At 46.1% G+C, this 19,655-nt stretch overlaps 2 protein-coding genes across 2 annotated transcripts in view; one reads left to right on the top strand and one right to left on the bottom strand.

Moving 5' to 3' along the window:
* Positions 1 to 13,850, bottom strand: part of LRRC57 (leucine rich repeat containing 57) — a 36,307-nt gene extending 22,457 nt beyond the window's left edge. The window contains exons 1-2 of the mRNA XM_077464475.1: positions 13,551 to 13,850; positions 388 to 552 (exon numbers count right to left, since the gene is read on the bottom strand). Coding sequence (XP_077320601.1) covers positions 388 to 471 — 84 coding nt within the window. The 5' untranslated portion in view covers positions 472 to 552; positions 13,551 to 13,850. The remainder of the gene's footprint in view (positions 1 to 387; positions 553 to 13,550) is intronic.
* Positions 13,851 to 13,922: 72 nt separating this feature from the next.
* Positions 13,923 to 19,655, top strand: part of LOC143943001 (HAUS augmin-like complex subunit 2) — a 43,402-nt gene continuing 37,669 nt past the window's right edge. The window contains exon 1 of the mRNA XM_077464476.1: positions 13,923 to 14,077. Within this exon, the coding sequence (XP_077320602.1) occupies positions 13,991 to 14,077 (87 nt within the window). The 5' untranslated portion in view covers positions 13,923 to 13,990. The remainder of the gene's footprint in view (positions 14,078 to 19,655) is intronic.

Genomic DNA, 19,655 nt, shown 5'->3' with positions numbered 1-19,655 from the left:
AAAGGCCAGAATTTATACTGCTTTTCTGAGCCATCAGAAAACAAGGGGCGGGGAGCTTAAGTTGCACTCTGCAGAGCTCATTTGGCCCTGATTGGAGGGAAGGGACATGCCCCCTTCACACAACACACAGAAACAGTTGTCAATCACACACTATGCCTTTCCCGGTCACTTTTTTGTTGTTGGTGTCAGGAATTTTTTTTTTTTTTTTTTTTTTAGAAGTGATTCATGCAGATAGTGGAAGGAAGCAGCAGACAGAAATTACACTTAGTGCTCTGGATTGAGACAAGTACATAGTAGAGAGATATGCTTTGTTCATATTTCACGTCTGAGGTTTACAACCACTGTAAATAAGCCTGAAAACCTAAAACCTATGAAATAGTCTCTCACCTCAACTAATCCCTTGTCAGTCAGCTGGAATACACCAGTCTTCTGTGCAGTTTCTATGTGAGCTTTTAATGCACTGTTCCCCATAGTGCTCCAAGAAGAGACCAACCTTTACAGCCGTAACCAGCTCTCACAGTGTGATTACAGGTCTGTGTGTGTCATAGAGGTCTGAAAATAAAAGACAAAAAGGCAAATAAAACACAACAACCAGGGAAGAGATGCTTCTATTGAAGCCTTCTAATACTGGCATTTTGCTTTGTGAATGCATATTAGGAAAGCCCAGGACACCGCCATTTCTGTGACCACCTCCTGATAATGATAGTTGCCTGGCAGTAATGCTGATCTTTTGATTTCAACATGTTCTGATAAACTAACAGTGGCATTCAGATCATAGAGCCAAGGAACTGAATACATTGGATCAGCAAGATAGCCAGGCAACAAGTATAATCACAAAGAATCAGCAATGATGGCCTCCAGGTTGTAGGTCTGGATTATATCTACTGTACCTTTATAAAATTTGTTTCACCTGTTTATGGGAGAAACGTTCTTGTGTTAATATTAAGATCATTATGATTATTGTACAGTATGATAAATTAATAAACTTCTGTACATTTAGAAGAAGCCAAAAACCTAATGAATACAAAATAATAATAATAATAATAATAATAATAATAATAATAATAAATGGAAGAAAAAAAAAAAAAGGATTATATATCCATTGGGGTTGCACCGATACTAGTATCGGTACCGATACCAAGTATTTGCATGAGTATCGGTACTCGTGCAAATGCACCGATACCTGAAACCAATACTTTCAGGCTCTGTTCTTTGAGCTGTCAGTGGGGGATGAACAAAATTTTCCTGCTTTTTTTTTTCACGTTTATTTCATAAACAATTAAAAAACATTTGTTTGCTTAGTTAGTGAATATTTTCACACATATATATTAACATATTTACAAATTTCACATTAAAAAAGCACAAAATTAACCACTTCAATACCTTCCTGCCCAGACCAATTTTCAGCTTTCGGCGCTGTCGCATTTTGAATGACAATTGCCATGCCACACTGTACCCAAATGAATTTTTATCATTTTTTTCCCCACAAATAGAGCTTTCTTTTGGTGGTATTTGATCACCTCTATGGTTTTTATTTTTTGCTAAACAAACAAAAAAAACGAAAATTTTGAAAAAAAAAAAAAAGTTGTTTTTTTTGTTTCAGTTTCAAAACTTTGTAAATAAGTAAGTTTTCTCCTTCACTGATGGGGCTACACTGATGGGAACTGATAAGGCAACACTGATGGGCACCGATGAGGTGACACCAATGAAGTGGCATTGATGGACACTGATGTGTGGCACTGATAGGCAGCACGGATGGGCACTAATAGGCGGCATTGTATTGTTTTATACTGTACTAATGGATGCCAATCAGTGCCAAACAATAATGCACTGATTGGCATCCATTGTGGGCACTGACTGGAATCCCTGGTGGTCTAGGGTGGCATACCTTGTGCTGGGTATCCCTGGTGGTCCAGTGTGGGCATCCTCGGGGGGGCTGTGCTGATAATCGATCAGCACAGACCCCACCCCCCCCCCAGTCTACTCGCGTCTGACAGACGCGAGTGAGGAAAAGCCAATCACCAGCTCTTCCCATTTACACTGTGATCAGCCGTGATTGGACGCGGCTGATCACGTGGTAAAGAGTCTCTTTACCAAGATCGTAGTTGCGGGGTGTCAGACCGACACCCTGCAACAACGATCGCAGCGATGCGCGCCCCCCAAATCCTGATCACGTCATATGACGTCCGGTCAGGATTTTGAAACCACTTTGCTGCCGTGCTTGTGTTATAGGGCAGGCGGCAAGTGGTTAAAAAACAAAATCTATTTCATTTGTAAATGACTTTTCAATGCTTTGTACCATTACTGACAGCTGAAGTAGTATCGGTAATCGTACCAAAAAAAAAAAAAAAAAAAAAAAAATGGTATCGGTGCATCTCTAATATCCATCACAAGCCTGCAATTAGCTGATATTTATGCTAATGCTTTATTAAAGCTGAACTTAGGAAGTAAACCCTGATGGTTTTACTTCCTCTTTGATTCCCTGCAAAGGTAAAGCATAATGGACTACTATGCATCGCATAGTAGTCCATTATGTGTCACTTACCTGACACAGGAGCCAGCGAAGTCACCGCTGTCCCCTGTAGTCCGGAGCGTCCATCTTCTCGGTGGGTCTCGCTGCTCCGCCGCTGTCATTCGGCAAAGCCGCAATGACGTCACTCCCACGCATGCACACGGGAGCCGCCACTCGCGGCATTTTGCCGTTGACAGCGGCGCGCTCAGTGCGCCTGCACGCCACTGTCTGCGGCGCATGCGCCGTAGGCAGGGGTGCCTGTCTTCGGGCAAATATCTCCTAAACCGTGTAGGTTCAGGAGATATTTCTTGGACCTACAGGTAAGCCTTAATCTAGGCTTACCTGTAGGTCAAAGTTGGTTGTAAGGGTTTACAACCACTTTAAGCAAACAGCGACATACACAGAAGAACCCCATATATGCGATAATGCAATATACTGGCCGAAAGATTTGTAAATCTTTTAGGCTGATCTTGTGATCCAGTTATACCAATTAGGCGGCACAGCCAGGTCTTTGACCTCACTTTTTTTCCACACTGCAGTTAAAGGGGTGGGCCAGCAAAAAAGTCAGCAGCTACAAACACTGTAGCTGCTGAATTTTAATAAGCACTTACCTTTCTAGGGTGCTCGTGATGTCGGCCGCCCCGGTGCCACGCCGACCCGTCCCTTGGGTCCCATCGCTGCCATTCAAATTGTGGTTTCACTGCCCATTTCCTACTGCGCACGTCACACAGCGCTTTGTGAATGGGGCGTGCTGTGTGACCCACAACACACCGTGCCCCATTCACCAGAAGACAACGCGAAGGAGGAGAAGACAGAAGATCACCGCAGAATAGGAAGATCTGCCTAGCAACAGCCATTTTTGGTAAGTGAAATTTTTTTTTTTTTTTTACAGCCTTTTTATGCATTTTTTAGGGTGGACCTCCCCTTTAAGGACTGGGCACAGGCTTCTATTGGCAAATGAAGCAGCAGCAGCTCACTGATAAGACCATCGCCTCCTATAAGAAAGATCCCAGTATTAAACTGACAGCGTGGTGCTATGCAGTAAGGCCTCATTGGCTCGGGATACTGACCCCAAAGCCTTCACTCCACCAAATTAAATTTTATGAGATTTAGATTCAGAATACTTTATTAATCGCAAAGGGAAAAACAATTGCATTAGATAAGTTAGCAAACTCTTTTTTTTATTTTATTTTTTAAATAAGGTTCTTTCACATTCCACGTTAATAAATATGCTACCAAAATAAGTGAGCTGTAAACTGCCTTCAGCATTGTTACCGTTTCTTGATGGAGGCTGCCATTTTGCTGAATCCCAGAGCCCCCAAATAGCAGTAAATTATAAAGTGAAAAAAAAAAAAAAAAAAAACACATTAACTGTTTAAAAAAAATAAAAATAATAATAAATACGTACATTCCTGGAATGCCGGGATTCCAAACGGTCACATTTGCTTGCGTCCTCAACCAAACTGAGAGACCATCAAATGGCTAATGCCATAACTGTTTACATGCGCAGCACCATGGCAGTTGCAGATCAAACAGAAGCAGCTTCCTTGCCTGTAAAGGATAGGAGGGTTTGGGCACCCAATGTCAGCCAGCACCCGCCAGTCATTGGGCGGAGACACAGAATGCAGCTCTGCCTATGTAAACAAGGCAGATCCCTGTTCTGACAGGCGGGAAGGGATGGATTTTGTGTTCCTGTAAAGCAGGGACTAAAATCAATTTCTTCCTCTAGTATAAGCAGCACATACAGTACACAAACACAGGCTAGGCACACCGTTAACCCTTTGATCTCCCTAGAGTTTAACCCATTCCCAGCCAGTGCCATTAGTACAGTGACAGTGCATATTTTTTAGCACTGATCACTGTATTAGTGTCAATGGTTCCCGCAAAGTGTCAGTGTGTGATTATCTACTGCAATATCGCATTCTCGCGATATCATTGGATATGTTTTATAGCAGAAAGTAAAAAATAGACTAAGGTGGATGGCGGATAAGGTCAGAAGGGAGCTATTGGGTGTTTAAGATACAATGATCCATACCCAGCAAGTGTTGAGAACATGCAAAGACAACCGGTTTCTACAAGACCAGCAAGTCCATACGTATGTACACGTTTTTTGGTAGATATGTGTATTTGCCATTAACGATTTTAGGTAATCTGTGAAAAGCTATGTTTGTTTTTATCAGAAACCTCTCTTTGCGATACACTTCTGCTGTGGCTTATTTGCATCATCAGAAATTGATTATATATTATATTAAATTGATTCACGATTCACGACTGGACTACGCAAACTCGCTTTACATAGGATTACCACAATATCAACTTGCGCGATTACAACTGATCCAAAACACGGCGGCAAGGCTGATAACAGGAAAAAAACCCTGGGAATCCATTTCTCCTTCACTGAGGAGCTTACATTGGCTAACCGTAAAAAATCGGATCACGTTCAAGACCCTTTGCCTCACCCACAAATGCGTGCATAGAGAAGCTTCACAATACCTAATGGAGAAAATAAATCATTACACACCAAACCGCAGTCTTCGATCAGCCAACAAAAACCTCCTCCTCGTGCCCAAAGCCCGGTATAAATCCAAAGGGGATCGGAGATTCGCTGTCTAAGGGCCTTGGCTATGGAATGCTCTACCAATCAACATCCGCCTGGAAGAAAATCACCTGGCTTTTAGGAAAAAACTCAAGACCTTCCTCTTTTAGCAGATGATCAAAGCTCGCCACAGCGCCTAGAGGCGATTCAGTTCGCATTGTGCGCTATACAAGTATTTCATTCATTCATTCATATAAAATTACTTGATTCAAAAAAGGAAAAAAATATTATTTTTTTCTTTTCAATATGGTCAGTCTTTTTCTGTTTATAGTGCAAAGAAATAAAAACCGCAGGGGTGATCAAATATCTCCAAAATGAAAGCCATTTGTGGGGAAAACAAAAAGGACGACATTTTATTTGGGTACAGTGTTGCATGACTGCACAATTGTCAAAGTAACGCAGTGCCGTATAGCAAATAAGGCCTGGTCAAGAAAGGGCGGGGGGGTAAATCTTTCAAAGGTCAAGTGGTTAACATAAAAAAAAAAAAAAGAAAAGAAAAAAAAGACAGCCAATCAAATGAACTGATGGGGAGGTATTCAAAAGCTTGCTTTATACTTGAAAAACCCTCTATAATAGGCTAAAAGCAGAGTAGCTCCTGCATACCTGGACATCTATGCACACCCAGGTATTTACTGTACACAACTGCGTAGAGCGGTCATGGTGCATTATGGGATTTCGGCTGTGCAGATGTCATTAGCGGCAGCAAGAACAGCTGATTACAAGATGAGGACTAAGAAGCTTTTCCATGTATGAGAGACAATTAATCCTTGAGTGCTGCATGTTCTGCCCCTTTATTATAGGATAAATATTTTAGGTGTTCCAGGAAACCCATTAGCATTGTGAACAATAATCTGCTTGTATTAACCTTTTCACAAGTGCATGAACCCAGATCATCACCAATTAGAGCCCTTTCACACTGCCAGCGTGGGGGGGCGTCTGCGGTAAAGCGTCGTTAGTTTTAGCAACGCTTTACCGTTGTATTTGCGGCACTTTTTGTGTGATTTTAACCCTCTAGTGGCCGAATAAAGGGTTAAAAGTGTCCGCAACGCGCAGCTGCCTAGGTGCTTTCGGCAGCGCTGCACCATTAATTTCAAAGGGCAGGGCTGCTTTCAGAGCGGTGTCCTAAATCACTCTGGGATTGCAGAGGAGCCTTTTTTCAGACGCTATTCTTAAAAGCTAAAGAGTCTGAAGAACGCCTCCAGTGTGAAAGGGGTCTTAAAGTGATTAAGAGAAATGATACCAAACTCACCGACCATCAAGCAGAGCAGATTAATAATAAACATTAATGAGTGCAAAAATGATCTGATCTGCATCAGTGTCTACAGAAATGCACCACTATTAAAGCAGCATTTAACCCAAAAACAAAAAAGTAATATATTGCTGCTCATCAGTTCTTAGTTGTGGTGGCTGCATTCGTTCTCTTTTTTTAGGCTTTTTCCCTTTGTTTTCACCTGGTGATCTGGCCAGTAACACCTCCTGTCTTTTGGTGTCTCCACTCTGGATAGAGGTACAATGGGGACCCTCTCAAATAGTAGCATTGTTAGTATGAGGAGAGGGTAGAGATAGATGCACTAGTAGATTTAAATGGACTCGTCTAGTGAATTAAACCTGAACTGAACTGGAGCTAATAAACATGTTTCTCCTTTAGGCCTTATTTACACAGGGCGTACTATACCGCATGCTTGTACAGGGCCATGTTTACACACAGGGACACAGAGGTGTTTCATGCATCCCCATCCAGGCAGTCCCAATGATCTCTACTGGGACACAGCTGTATGTCTCCATTCAGTCCTCTCAAAAAGCCTGTGTCCCGGCTAGGTCTGTCACACATCTCCCCTTTCGGCAGGAGACTAACACAGGAGGAGCCTCCAGATGGGTTGACTCCGAAGTTAGTCAGGGGTTCCAGTCCTCTAATGCTGGTATCCACATAGTACCCCAAATAAAGTCCCAAACAGAGTATTCCTCACCCAGCCAACCTCTGCCTCTCTCAAGAGAGAATGTCTGATGCTGGGAAGAGGTGTGGACCGGTCCTTCCCCCTGGAGTCCCTTTAGCCACAGGAGAGAAGACAGGGTGGTTGGGTTCAGTCCGTCATACTGTTGGGCATCTGGGCCAACTGCCCAGAATCCCTGGGTTATACAGGTGGAGGCTGAAGTCCCATCCACCTTTACAGGAAATCTGTCCACTGTTTGTTGTGGGCAGAGGTCAGCAGCGCTTTCTTCCGTTGCCAGCAGTTCAGCCGGGCGTAGGAGCTTCCCGACATCATCTGCTCCAACTAACTGCTGGGGAGAGAGGCTGACTGCCCCAGCTCCCTGGAACTCCGCAGTTGTTGCCGGTGCTGGGCAGAGGTTGGTAGCACTCTGCCCGGTTGCCAGCACTTCTGCTGGTGTTCTGTTATTGGAGACCACAAGCCCATCCACCGACACCAGATCAAGCTGCAGTTGTGAGGTGATGACTGCATCCTCTCCTTGGATCCTTATCTGCAGCTTGTGATAGACTGCCACCTCCTCACCCTGGGTCTCCCGAATTGCGGCAGAGGTCTTGGACCCTCTGTCCGATTGCCAGCACTTCTGCTGGAGATTTGCAAGGTGGTTCCTCCTCTACAGAAACTTCTATTAAATCCCCAGTCTCTGGAATTGCTAAAAGTGTGGGACAGAGGTCTTGGACCCTCTGTTCAGTTACCAGATCCTCAGCTGGAGAAGTTTGTTGTAACTCCATAGATGCTGCTGGCAGAAAATCACATGTCCCTGTCAGTGTTGTGGGAGAAAGGCCGACTACCTCTTCTCTCAAGAAGGCCCGAAGCCACTGTTGGTGCTGGGCAGAAGTTAGCAGACTCCAACATTTGGAATGTCCTTACAAGCCAGACTAGACTCATTTACACAACAGACAGGTGTCTGGAGTTAATGACATTAGCATCTGACAGTGTGTGTCCCAACAGTATGAGACAACACACATCATATATACAGCATTGAATCTGACTAGCACAGATTATATACATGATTTTTGTCAAAAGGGTGTGTGCCAGGATCTTGCCTTGCACACTAATGTTACACAAATGGTCTTGCCACAAACACAAATGTAGTGATGGACTACGAGGAATTTCAGCTCTTGAGCGCCACCCTTTGGGCCCCTTCTGCTAATTTCGCGTTTGGTGAGCATTGATTCCGAGCATCCGTGTTTGTACTTTTGACTTGCGTGACGGATTTGTGTACTGACCATCCTAAAAGCTGACGTGGAGCGGTCGTTTGACAAAAATTTACCAGCTTGTCATCCAACATTTGTTGAAAGGAGTGTACTAACGGTAAGAACTTCGGACAGCTCGTCAAGTGAAAATCCCCTTCCGATTTTTGTACCGTATGTACGAGGCTTAAGACTTACGTAGGAGGATTTGTTTCATCTCTGTGTATCCTCTGAGGCTGTTCACTTCACTGGGCATATATCAGGATTTACATCCACTTTAACCAGTTATAGCAGTTTTTTTTTTCCCTTTTGGGCTAAAGGTTTTACATAAAGGAACAAAAGCTGACCATTGTAAGCACCCCTGTCTGCAGTAAAAGGTTTGTCTCAACCCTCTAACTGCCACTTTTGCTAGACAACTTGGTCTGCTAACAGAAGTTGAAAATAACAGGTAGGTGGGTGAGTAATTTAAAGCAGAACTAAAGTTCCATTGTAAGCAACAGAGAACAGGCAATTTTTTATTGTAGTAGAGACACGAACTGTTGCTTCTGCAATAAAATGCCCCTACCTACCTGCTCGCCGTCTTCTGAACTGCTGATGCTATACAACTGAACCAATTTTTAAGGTGGATGGAGGAATCCTCTAAGTTATTGTATTCTGACAGCAGAGACCCCTCTGCCATCATTATACACTGATCAGTACTGGGGACAATTGCCTGCAGTGCTGAGAGCGTGAAAATATACCAACAAGTCCATTCATGAAAAGCCAGTTGATATAATTGACCTCTCATGAACAGGAACGGCTGGACACGGATCTAAATTTGAAAATAAACATACCGCGCTAAGTGCCAAAAATGTTAAATAAATATCACATTTGAAACTGATGCGACTTTGAAAAAATAAAAAATCACTAAAAAGTCCCATGAAGATAATTTGGTGCAAACATCAATAACCTTGAAGCAATAAAAGTTCCAAATCCCAAGTAAAGTGCTCTACAAAGTGGATACGAAACCATGCTTGATAAGAGCTCACAAGACATAGATGTGAACTCACCCCTCCAAATGGACCAACTATTTCTAGTTTGGTCAAACACGCATGTGGGGCAGTCCCCGTGAATTTTCTGTGGGCTGATTTGGTTTAAGATAGTAGTTTCCTCATATGAATGGATGTAATAAGGAGTGCCTCATTCCTCTATGTACTAGCGTTGTTTAACCACTTGCCGCCCGCCCTATAGCAAATAGACGGCGGCAAAGTGGTTTCATAATCCTGACCGGACGTCATATGACGTGATCAGGATTATGAGCCGCTGCGCGCCCCCGGGGGCGCGCATCGCGGCGATCGCTGTTGCGGGGTGTCAGTCTGACACCCGGCAACTACGATCTCGGTAAAGAGTCTCCGACGGAGACTCTTTACCACATGATCAGCCGTGTCCAATCACGGCTGATCACAGTGTAAATAGGAAAAGCCGGTGATCGGCTTTTCCTCACTCGCGTCTGTCAGACGCGAGTAGAGGAGAGCCGATCGGCTGCTCCTCTGACAGGGGGGGTCTATGCTGATCGATTATCAGCACAGCCCCCCCGAGGATGCCCACACTGGACCACCAGGGACACCACTAGGGATGCCAAGGACAAGGTATGCCACCCTAGACCACCAGGGATTGCAGTCAGTGCCACAATGGATGCCAATCAGTGCCCATAATGGATGCCAATCAGTGCCCACAATGGGCATCACTGATTGGCATGCATTATTGATTGGCACTGATTGGCATCCATTAGTACAATATATTATAATACAATGCCGCCTATCAGTTCCCATCTGTGCCACCTATCAGTGCCTACCCATGCCCACCTGTGCCACCTACCCATGCCCACCTGTGCCACCTACCCATGCCCATCCGTGCCAATTTGTGCCACCTATCAGTGCCCATCCGTGTCGCCCATCAGTGCCACCCATCAGTGCCCATCCGTGCCGCCTATCAGTGCCACATATCGGTGTCCATCAATGCCACCTCATCAGTGCCACTTCATCGGTGCCCATCAGTGCCGCCTTATCATTGCCCATCAGTGTAACCCCATCAGTGCCCATCAGTGAAGGAGAAAACTTACTTATTTGCAAAGTTTTGAAACTGAAACAAAAAAAAAACATTTTTTTTTTCAAAATTTTCGGTATTTTTTTATTTGTTTAGCAAAAAATAAAAACCGCAGAGGTGATCAAATACCACCGAAAGAAAGCTCTATTTGTGGGAAAAAAATGATAAAAATTTCATTTGGGTACAGTGTAGCATGACCGCGCAATTGTCATTCAAAGTGCGACAGCGCTGAAAACTCAAAATTGGTCTGGGCAGGAAGGTGTTTAAGTGCCCGGTATTGAAGTGGTTAAGGTAAAAAAAAAATGACAGAAAAAGCCTCATTGCACATGTAGCACTGACCCCCGAAGGAGCTGTTGGTTTGATTGGGATTACCGTTACCTTCTTCTCCTCGATTTGCGTCTAGGGGTTCCTGTGGTAGATGACCCAGTAACTTTAGAGACTGACAACAGATCCACATAAAGGGATTTTTATTTTCAAAAAAAAATGTAGTCAAACAGTCTCTTAAAATAGGATCAGCGTGTTGGGAAGGAAGTTCAGGTTCTCTTAGCTTTTGTACACGCGGTCGGACATTCCGACAACCAAATCCGTCAGATTTTGTCCGAAACTGTAGCATACACACGGTCGGACAAAGTTGTCGGAAAATCTGATCGTTCGGAATGTGGTGACGTTATTTAGTTACGACTGGACTACGTTCAGGCTAGTAGCCAATAGCTTTGGTGTAGGAATTTGATCTGAGCATGCGTGGCACTTTGTCCGATCGAAATTCTCTACACATGATCGGACAAGGTCCGATCGGATCATGTTGTTGGAAAGTTTTATAGCCAAGCTGGAAAACTTGGTCCGTCGGATATTCCGATGGAGCCACACACACGGTCGGATTATCCAGCAACACGGTCCGATCAGACATTTTCCGTCGGAATGTCCGACCGTGTGTACAAGGGCTTAGTGTCAAAGTCAATAATGAAGGACTTGCTTACTTTGACTAAATCCAGAGCATAGCCATTCACAACTGGATGTTCACTCAAGTTGGACAGTCCCTCTCTCACAAGGTCTAGCAGCCAACAAGGTGCTTAAATCAGGAACAAGTCTCTGTCACAGACGTTGTTGCAGAACATGCAGGAAACTAAACTTATGAAACACTTGTGTGATACCTGGATCTTTCAGCCAGTTTGGCGATACCCACAAGACTGGATTCACTCAGGTACTTCAGCCCCTCCAGGCTCTTGCTAAGAAGCCAACCCGTACGAGGCCTTCTTCTGAAGAGTCCTCCCCTGGATAGCTACGAAGTTACTGGGCCTCTCTGCGACCGGAGATGGCACCCAAACACCTCAGAATCCTCTCATTAGTTTCCTTGCCTCAAGCTAGCCAGCCCGAGACAATAAGTCAGGTGGATCCTCACCCCAGGCCATAGCCTTCCTGGGGGCTGGTCAGGAGGACCAGGACCATGGAGTCAGAACATACTTCTGGACCAGAACCCCGAACCACGTGACATCTGCATCTTAAGTACCCTCTCTCAGAAAGCACAGCAAGAGTGACACTCCCACTGGGTGGGCTCCGAGAGAAAGTAACCTTAAAGCACTCAACCAGACTATGGTTCCATGCCTGCCAGAAGAGACAGTGCCCCCCCCCCCCCCCTCCATGACCAGGCTGAACATCTTATAATCCAGTCAGACTGATGCTGAGGTCCAAATTTAGAACAATTGTACCCAAACAAAACTGCAGTTTAGGTGTAACCTTAAATTTCAAAAACATAGTACACCGGCTCCTGGAGAGCACATGCTATCACATAATGTCCCCCATCGGATAGTGTCTGCTGTGTACTGCGCATGTGCAGTACACAGGACACACAGATTCCAAAAATAGCCGAAGATGAACGGCGCCTGCGCCATGAGTCCAGGTTCTAGCCCCACCATCCAAGAGGACATAGAGTTAGAATAAAAAGAGCCGAGCGACCCTCTAATATGTGCAGCCCTATGTCCACTTAGATGGTGGGGCTTGCACATCGACTCATGGCGCAGGCGCCGTTCATCTTCGGAGATTTTCTGCATCTCCTTCTGCTCCGTACTGCGCAGTATGGGGCGGACACTTCTGGATGGCCGGACGCTATATGCCAGAACATCGGCGCTACACACAGCAATGTTTAAAACATTTATTCCAGATGAAAAACAAAAAACATGGTATTGGATGCACATCTACGGGTGCCTAAAAGCCTGGCATCCGGTGTGAAAAGCAGGTAGGTTCCTAGGAAATCTGCCCATAAGCAGTGGTAAGCCCTCGCGGTTTACTGGTTGATTTCTGGGACCGGAAATGTGTCACGATGATGCGATAAAGCAGGCCAACCGCTACATGTTTCAGCCAAACGGGCCAGGAAGTTGTGTATGGATCTAAATTTGTCTGTTTCCTGCTGAATAAGGATGAGCTCTGGCGTGTTCAGCCCATGTGCAGAGCCTGTCAGCAAGTTGGCACTGCGGAGCGCTGATCACAGGCAGTGAGACATTGTCCTGATGCACGGCTGCAGAGATCAGAAAATGTCTCACTGCCTGTGATCAGCGCAGCGCCGACTTCCTGGCGGGCTCTGCACATGGGCTGTGCGAACACGCCAGAGCTCATCCTTACTGATGAATTAGCCAAATTTCAGACCATGTATGGCAGGCTTAAGACTTGCAGAACTGGATGTAAACAATCACAGGAGGCTACATCTGTCAGATAGAGGTAAGTACATATGGGAGGGGGGGGGGGGGGGGGGGGCGCAATGGTTAGGTCAGGATAAAGGGAGGAAAAAAAAAAAAAGATAAGCACACGTCTTTAACCCCTTCCTGTCACCTTGGACTGAACACTAGGAGGTGGGACAGACTTCTCAATCACGTGGTTGCTGGGATTGGCTATCATATGATCAGGAGCTCATCCTCCAAATCATAGAGTGTCTGTGACAGCGCAGTCACCTGGGTGATAGAGCTCAGTGAGCGCGCTCTCAGTACAGAAACCTTGGCCGCCATGTGTAGAGTGTGCGCCCTACAATTCGCCATCCCCACCACCACACATGTGTCACATGATCAGCAACAGGTTAAAGGAGAACTCCAATAAAAATAACAGACATACAGGGAGAGGGGTCACTCTATGAGCCTCCCATATCACAGCACAGGATGACTGGAGGACTCTTATACAATGTCACTACTCACCTGTGGAGGGGTCTCAGAGTGTTGGGGGGCCTCTGATGGAGAAATGCAGTACTGCAGATGAGGGGAGCACTCCACCACCAGAGTAGGGAGCCTCAGCGGGGAAGAAGCCCGGAGCAGGGCGGGAGACACGGAGTTATGCCGATCTGAGGGGGCCACCATACACACAGGACGACACCGAATACCCAGTAAAAGTATAAAGGTCTATGACGAGAGCTGCCCGCTACACACTGGAAGCGCCGAGTAACTATAACTCCACACACAGCAACTTCCGGCAACAACCCCTCCCACGCCCTCCTGCAGCCGGCTCCGCCAATCACAACATGGCGCCGTTACGGAGAGCAGGGAGGGACAATTCCAGCCTCACTTTGTGATTGGTCCTCCGCCCAGTGAGCGCTGGGTTTGTCTCCCGGGTGGACTGTCTACATTGGAGGTGACACACGATGGCGGCCAATCCGTGGTCTCCAGTGCAGGCCACTGCGGCGTCTTCTCTGATAGAGAGGTGTCTTGGAGCCGGAGTGCTGACACAGGTACTCACACCCCGATATGGGCTACAGCTGCAATCCCCATCATTGGTGTCAGTGGAAGGAATAGTGCCCCATCAGTGGGAAGAATAGTGCCCGTCATTGGTGTCAGTGGAAGGAATAGTGCCCATCTTTGGTGTCAGTGGGAGGAATAGTGCCCCATCATTGGTGTCAGTGGGAAGAATAGTGTTCCATCATTGGTGTCAGTGGGAAGAATAGTGCCCCATCTTTGGTGTCAGTGGAAGAAATAGTGCCCCATCTTTGGTGTCAGTGGGAGGAATAGTGCCCCATCATTGGTGTCAGAGGAAGGAATAGTGCCCCATCATTGGTGTCAGTGGAAGGAATAGTGCCCCATCAGTGGGAAGAATAGTGCCCGTCATTGGTGTCAGTGGGAAGAATAGTGCTCCATCATTGGTGCCAGTGGAAGGAATAGTGCCCATCTTTGGTGTCAGTGGGAGGAATAGTGCCCCATCATTGGTGTCAGTGGAAGGAATAGTGCCCCATCATTGGTGTCAGTGGGAAGAATAGTGCCCCATCATTGGTGTCAGTGGGAAGAATAGTGCTCCATCATTGGTGTCAGTGGGAAGAATAGTGCCCCATCTTTGGTGTCAGTGGAAGGAATAGTGCCCCATCTTTGGTGTCAGTGGAAGGAATAGTGCCCCATCTTTGGTGTCAGTGGAAGAAATAGTGCCCCATCATTGGTGTCAGTGGAAGGAATAGTGCCCCATCATTGGTGTCAGTGGAAGGAATAGTGCCCCATCATTTGTGTCAGTGGAAGGAAAAGTGCCCCATCTTTGGTGTCAGTGGAAGAAATACTGCCCCATCATTTGTGTCAGTGGAAGGAAAAGTGCCCCATCTTTGGTGTCAGTGGAAGAAATAGTGCCCCATCATTGGTGTCAGTGGAAGGAATAGTGCCCCATCTTTGGTGTCAGTGGGAGGAATAGTGCCCCATCTTTGGTGTCAGTGGGAGGAATAGTGCCCCATCATTGGTGTCAGAGGAAGGAATAGTGCCCCATCATTGGTGTTAGTGGGAAGAATAGTGCCCCATCATTGGTGTCAGTGGGAAGAATAGTGCCCCATCTTTGGTGTCAGAGGAAGGAATAGTGCCCCATCATTGGTGTCAGTGGAAGAAATAGTGCCCCATCATTGGTGTCAGTGGAAGGAATAGTGCCCCATCATTTGTGTCAGTGGAAGGAAAAGTGCCCCATCTTTGGTGTCAGTGGAAGAAATACTGCCCCATCATTGGTGTCAGTGGGAAGAATAGTGCCCCATCTTTGGTGTCAGTGGAAGAAATAGTGCCCCATCATTGGTGTCAGTGGAAGGAATAGTGCCCCATCTTTGGTGTCAGTGGGAGGAATAGTGCCCCATCATTGGTGTCAGAGGAAGGAATAGTGCCCCATCATTGGTGTTAGTGGGAAGAATAGTGCCCCATCATTGGTGTCAGTGGGAAGAATAGTGCCCCATCTTTGGTGTCAGTGGAAGGAATAGTGCCCCATCTTTGGTGTCAGTGGAAGAAATAGTGCCCCATCTTTGGTGTCAGTGGAAGGAATAGTGCCCCATCATTTGTGTCAGTGGAAGGAATAGTGCCCCATCATTTGTGTCAGTGGAAGGAATAGTGCCCCATCATTGGTGTCAGTGGAAGGAATAGTGCCCCATCAGTGGGAAGAATAGTGCCCGTCATTGGTGTCAGTGGGAAGAATAGTGCTCCATCATTGGTGCCAGTGGAAGGAATAGTGCCCATCTTTGGTGTCAGTGGGAGGAATAGTGCCCCATCATTGGTGTCAGTGGAAGGAATAGTGCCCCATCATTGGTGTCAGTGGGAAGAATAGTGCCCCATCATTGGTGTCAGTGGGAAGAATAGTGCTCCATCATTGGTGTCAGTGGGAAGAATAGTGCCCCATCTTTGGTGTCAGTGGAAGGAATAGTGCCCCATCTTTGGTGTCAGTGGAAGGAATAGTGCCCCATCTTTGGTGTCAGTGGAAGAAATAGTGCCCCATCATTGGTGTCAGTGGAAGGAATAGTGCCCCATCATTGGTGTCAGTGGAAGGAATAGTGCCCCATCAGTGGGAAGAATAGTGCCCGTCATTGGTGTCAGTGGGAAGAATAGTGCTCCATCATTGGTGCCAGTGGAAGGAATAGTGCCCATCTTTGGTGTCAGTGGGAGGAATAGTGCCCCATCATTGGTGTCAGTGGAAGGAATAGTGCCCCATCATTGGTGTCAGTGGGAAGAATAGTGCCCCATCATTGGTGTCAGTGGGAAGAATAGTGCTCCATCATTGGTGTCAGTGGGAAGAATAGTGCCCCATCTTTGGTGTCAGTGGAAGGAATAGTGCCCCATCTTTGGTGTCAGTGGAAGGAATAGTGCCCCATCTTTGGTGTCAGTGGAAGAAATAGTGCCCCATCATTGGTGTCAGTGGAAGGAATAGTGCCCCATCATTGGTGTCAGTGGAAGGAATAGTGCCCCATCATTTGTGTCAGTGGAAGGAAAAGTGCCCCATCTTTGGTGTCAGTGGAAGAAATACTGCCCCATCATTTGTGTCAGTGGAAGGAAAAGTGCCCCATCTTTGGTGTCAGTGGAAGAAATAGTGCCCCATCATTGGTGTCAGTGGAAGGAATAGTGCCCCATCTTTGGTGTCAGTGGGAGGAATAGTGCCCCATCTTTGGTGTCAGTGGGAGGAATAGTGCCCCATCATTGGTGTCAGAGGAAGGAATAGTGCCCCATCATTGGTGTTAGTGGGAAGAATAGTGCCCCATCATTGGTGTCAGTGGGAAGAATAGTGCCCCATCTTTGGTGTCAGAGGAAGGAATAGTGCCCCATCATTGGTGTCAGTGGAAGAAATAGTGCCCCATCATTGGTGTCAGTGGAAGGAATAGTGCCCCATCATTTGTGTCAGTGGAAGGAAAAGTGCCCCATCTTTGGTGTCAGTGGAAGAAATACTGCCCCATCATTGGTGTCAGTGGGAAGAATAGTGCCCCATCTTTGGTGTCAGTGGAAGAAATAGTGCCCCATCATTGGTGTCAGTGGAAGGAATAGTGCCCCATCTTTGGTGTCAGTGGGAGGAATAGTGCCCCATCATTGGTGTCAGAGGAAGGAATAGTGCCCCATCATTGGTGTTAGTGGGAAGAATAGTGCCCCATCTTTGGTGTCAGTGGAAGGAATAGTGCCCCATCTTTGGTGTCAGTGGAAGAAATAGTGCCCCATCTTTGGTGTCAGTGGAAGGAATAGTGCCCCATCATTGGTGTCAGTGGGAAGAATAGTGCCCCATCTTTGGTGTCAGTGGAAGGAATAGTGCCCCATCTTTGGTGTCAGTGGAAGAAATAGTGCCCCATCTTTGGTGTCAGTGGAAGGAATAGTGCCCCATCATTTGTGTCAGTGGAAGGAATAGTGCCCCATCATTTGTGTCAGTGGAAGGAATAGTGCCCCATCATTTGTGTCAGTGGAAGGAATAGTGCCCCTTCATTTGTGTCAGTGGAAGGAATAATGCCCCATCATTGGTGTCATTGGAAGGAATAGTGCCCCATCATTGGTGTCATTGGAAGGAATAGTGCCCCATCATTGGTGTCAGTGGAAGGAATAGTGCCCCGTCATTGGTGTTAGTGGAAGGAATAGTGCCCCTTCATTTGTGTCAGTGGGAGGAATAGTGCCCCTTCATTGGTGTCAATGGAAGGAATAATGCCCCATCATTGGTGTAAGTGGAAGGAATAGTGCCCCGTCATTGGTGTCAGTGGAAGGAATAGTGCCCCATCATTGGTGTCAGTACAAAGAATAATGCCCCGGTCTTTGGTGTCCCTGCGAGGAATAATGCCCCATCTTTTGTGTCAGTGGAAGGAATAGTGCCCCATCATTGGAGTCGGTGGAAACAATAATGCCCCATCTTTGGTGTCAGTGGGAGGAATAGTGCCCCATCTTTGGTGTTCCTGGAAGGAATAGTGCCTCAAGGATAAAGACAAATAAAGGGCCACAGTTTGGAGACCACTGGTGGTTGTGCTGTGCAGTTCACATACAATCTGGGTGCAGTGCGATTGGACCGCACCAAAAGTAGTGCACAGCAACCAGATCACACAATACAGTGTAGACAAACACACTTCATTTGTGACCTGTGCTTGGGGCGTTGTTAAGTTAACACTGACACCTGCTGCAGATCGCAAGTGCAATGCATTTTCATAGAACATGGGTTTCCTGCACCACTTTCTGTACTGAACGGGCCCTTGTGAAGATATGGAATGGGGGTAAGGTGGGGTTATGGAGATAGAGAGGGGAGAGGAGAAGTCTGTGTTCTCTATAATCCATCAGAGACTTGGTAGGCAGGGCTGACACCATGTGTTTTTGAAATGTAGAGCCATGTTGTCATATCAGTATGGATGATAGGATCATCATATGTGTGGAAGTCAATGAAGCAGTTCTGACAGTTTTTTAGCAATATGGCCACAATAAAATGGGGCTGCATTTGGTTCAGGTAAGCCTTGGGTCAGCTTTGTATTGCCACCTTAACAAGCTATTTCTGTGGCTGCACCAGGTTTAAAAAGAATTACCAGCAGATCACAGATAACAAGCTGGAGGTTGTTAAAAGCAACTCTGAGTTTGTCTCCAAAGAGGTACAGTGGGGAAAATAATTATTTGATCCCCTGCAAATTTTGTAAGTTTGCCCACTTACAAAGAGATGAAGAGTCAATCGTTTTTATCATAGGTGTATTTTAAATGATAAAAACAGAATATCAACCCAAAATCCAGAAAAAAACATATGATACAAATGTTATAAATTTGAGTTGCAGTTGAGTGAGTAAAATAATTATTTGATCCCCAAATAAAAAACATGACTTAATACTTGGTGGAGAAACTCTTGATGGCAAGCACAGAAGTAAGAGGTTTCTTGTAGTTGGTTACCAGGTTTTCACACATCTCGGGAGGGATTTTGGGCCACTCTTCTTTACAGATCTTCTCTTTATCCTTAAAGCGGGAGTAAACCCAGTTTCAAAAAACACTTATATTCCCCAGCATGCCGGAAATGCTAACTTTCACATTGGTTGTGCTCTCAACCAAACTTTCAAACCATCCAATGTCTGGTTTCATAACTGATCACATGTGCAGCATTATGGCAGTTGAAGAATCATTAGAGGCCAAGATGGCAGCTTCCTTGACTGAAAACAATAGAAGGGTTTACTTCCACTTTAAGGTTTCTTGGCTGTCACTTTACAACTCGAAGTTGGATCTCCCTCTATACCAGGGCTCGACAAAACCCGGGCGCTAGGTCGCATTTGCAACTAGAATTAGCAACCTGGCGCCTGGGGCAGCACAGCTGGGGGTATCCTGTCTCTGTGGACCCCCCCCCCCGGCTCGATCGCGTCGGGCCGCGCCGCCAGCGGCCGGTAATTGAGCCCCCGGCTTTGAGGCCTTCTGTGATCCTATGGTTCCTTCTGGAATCTGGCGCCCTCTTGTGGTGGCCGTTGGAATTACAACCAGCAATGCTAATGGAGCTATCTTCTTTCCTTTACTTAGAACCCCCAAGCATTATATTATAATATATTTATATATATTATATTATTATTATATATATATTTTTTTTATTCTAACACCCTAGAGAGT

The sequence above is a fragment of the Lithobates pipiens genome, unplaced genomic scaffold (genome assembly GCF_037356315.1).
Source record: "Lithobates pipiens isolate NorthernLeopardFrog02 unplaced genomic scaffold, aLitPip1_a1.2 Scaffold_30, whole genome shotgun sequence".
Classification (NCBI taxonomy): domain Eukaryota; kingdom Metazoa; phylum Chordata; class Amphibia; order Anura; family Ranidae; genus Lithobates; species Lithobates pipiens.
This window is presented reverse-complemented; position numbering and strand designations above follow the sequence as displayed.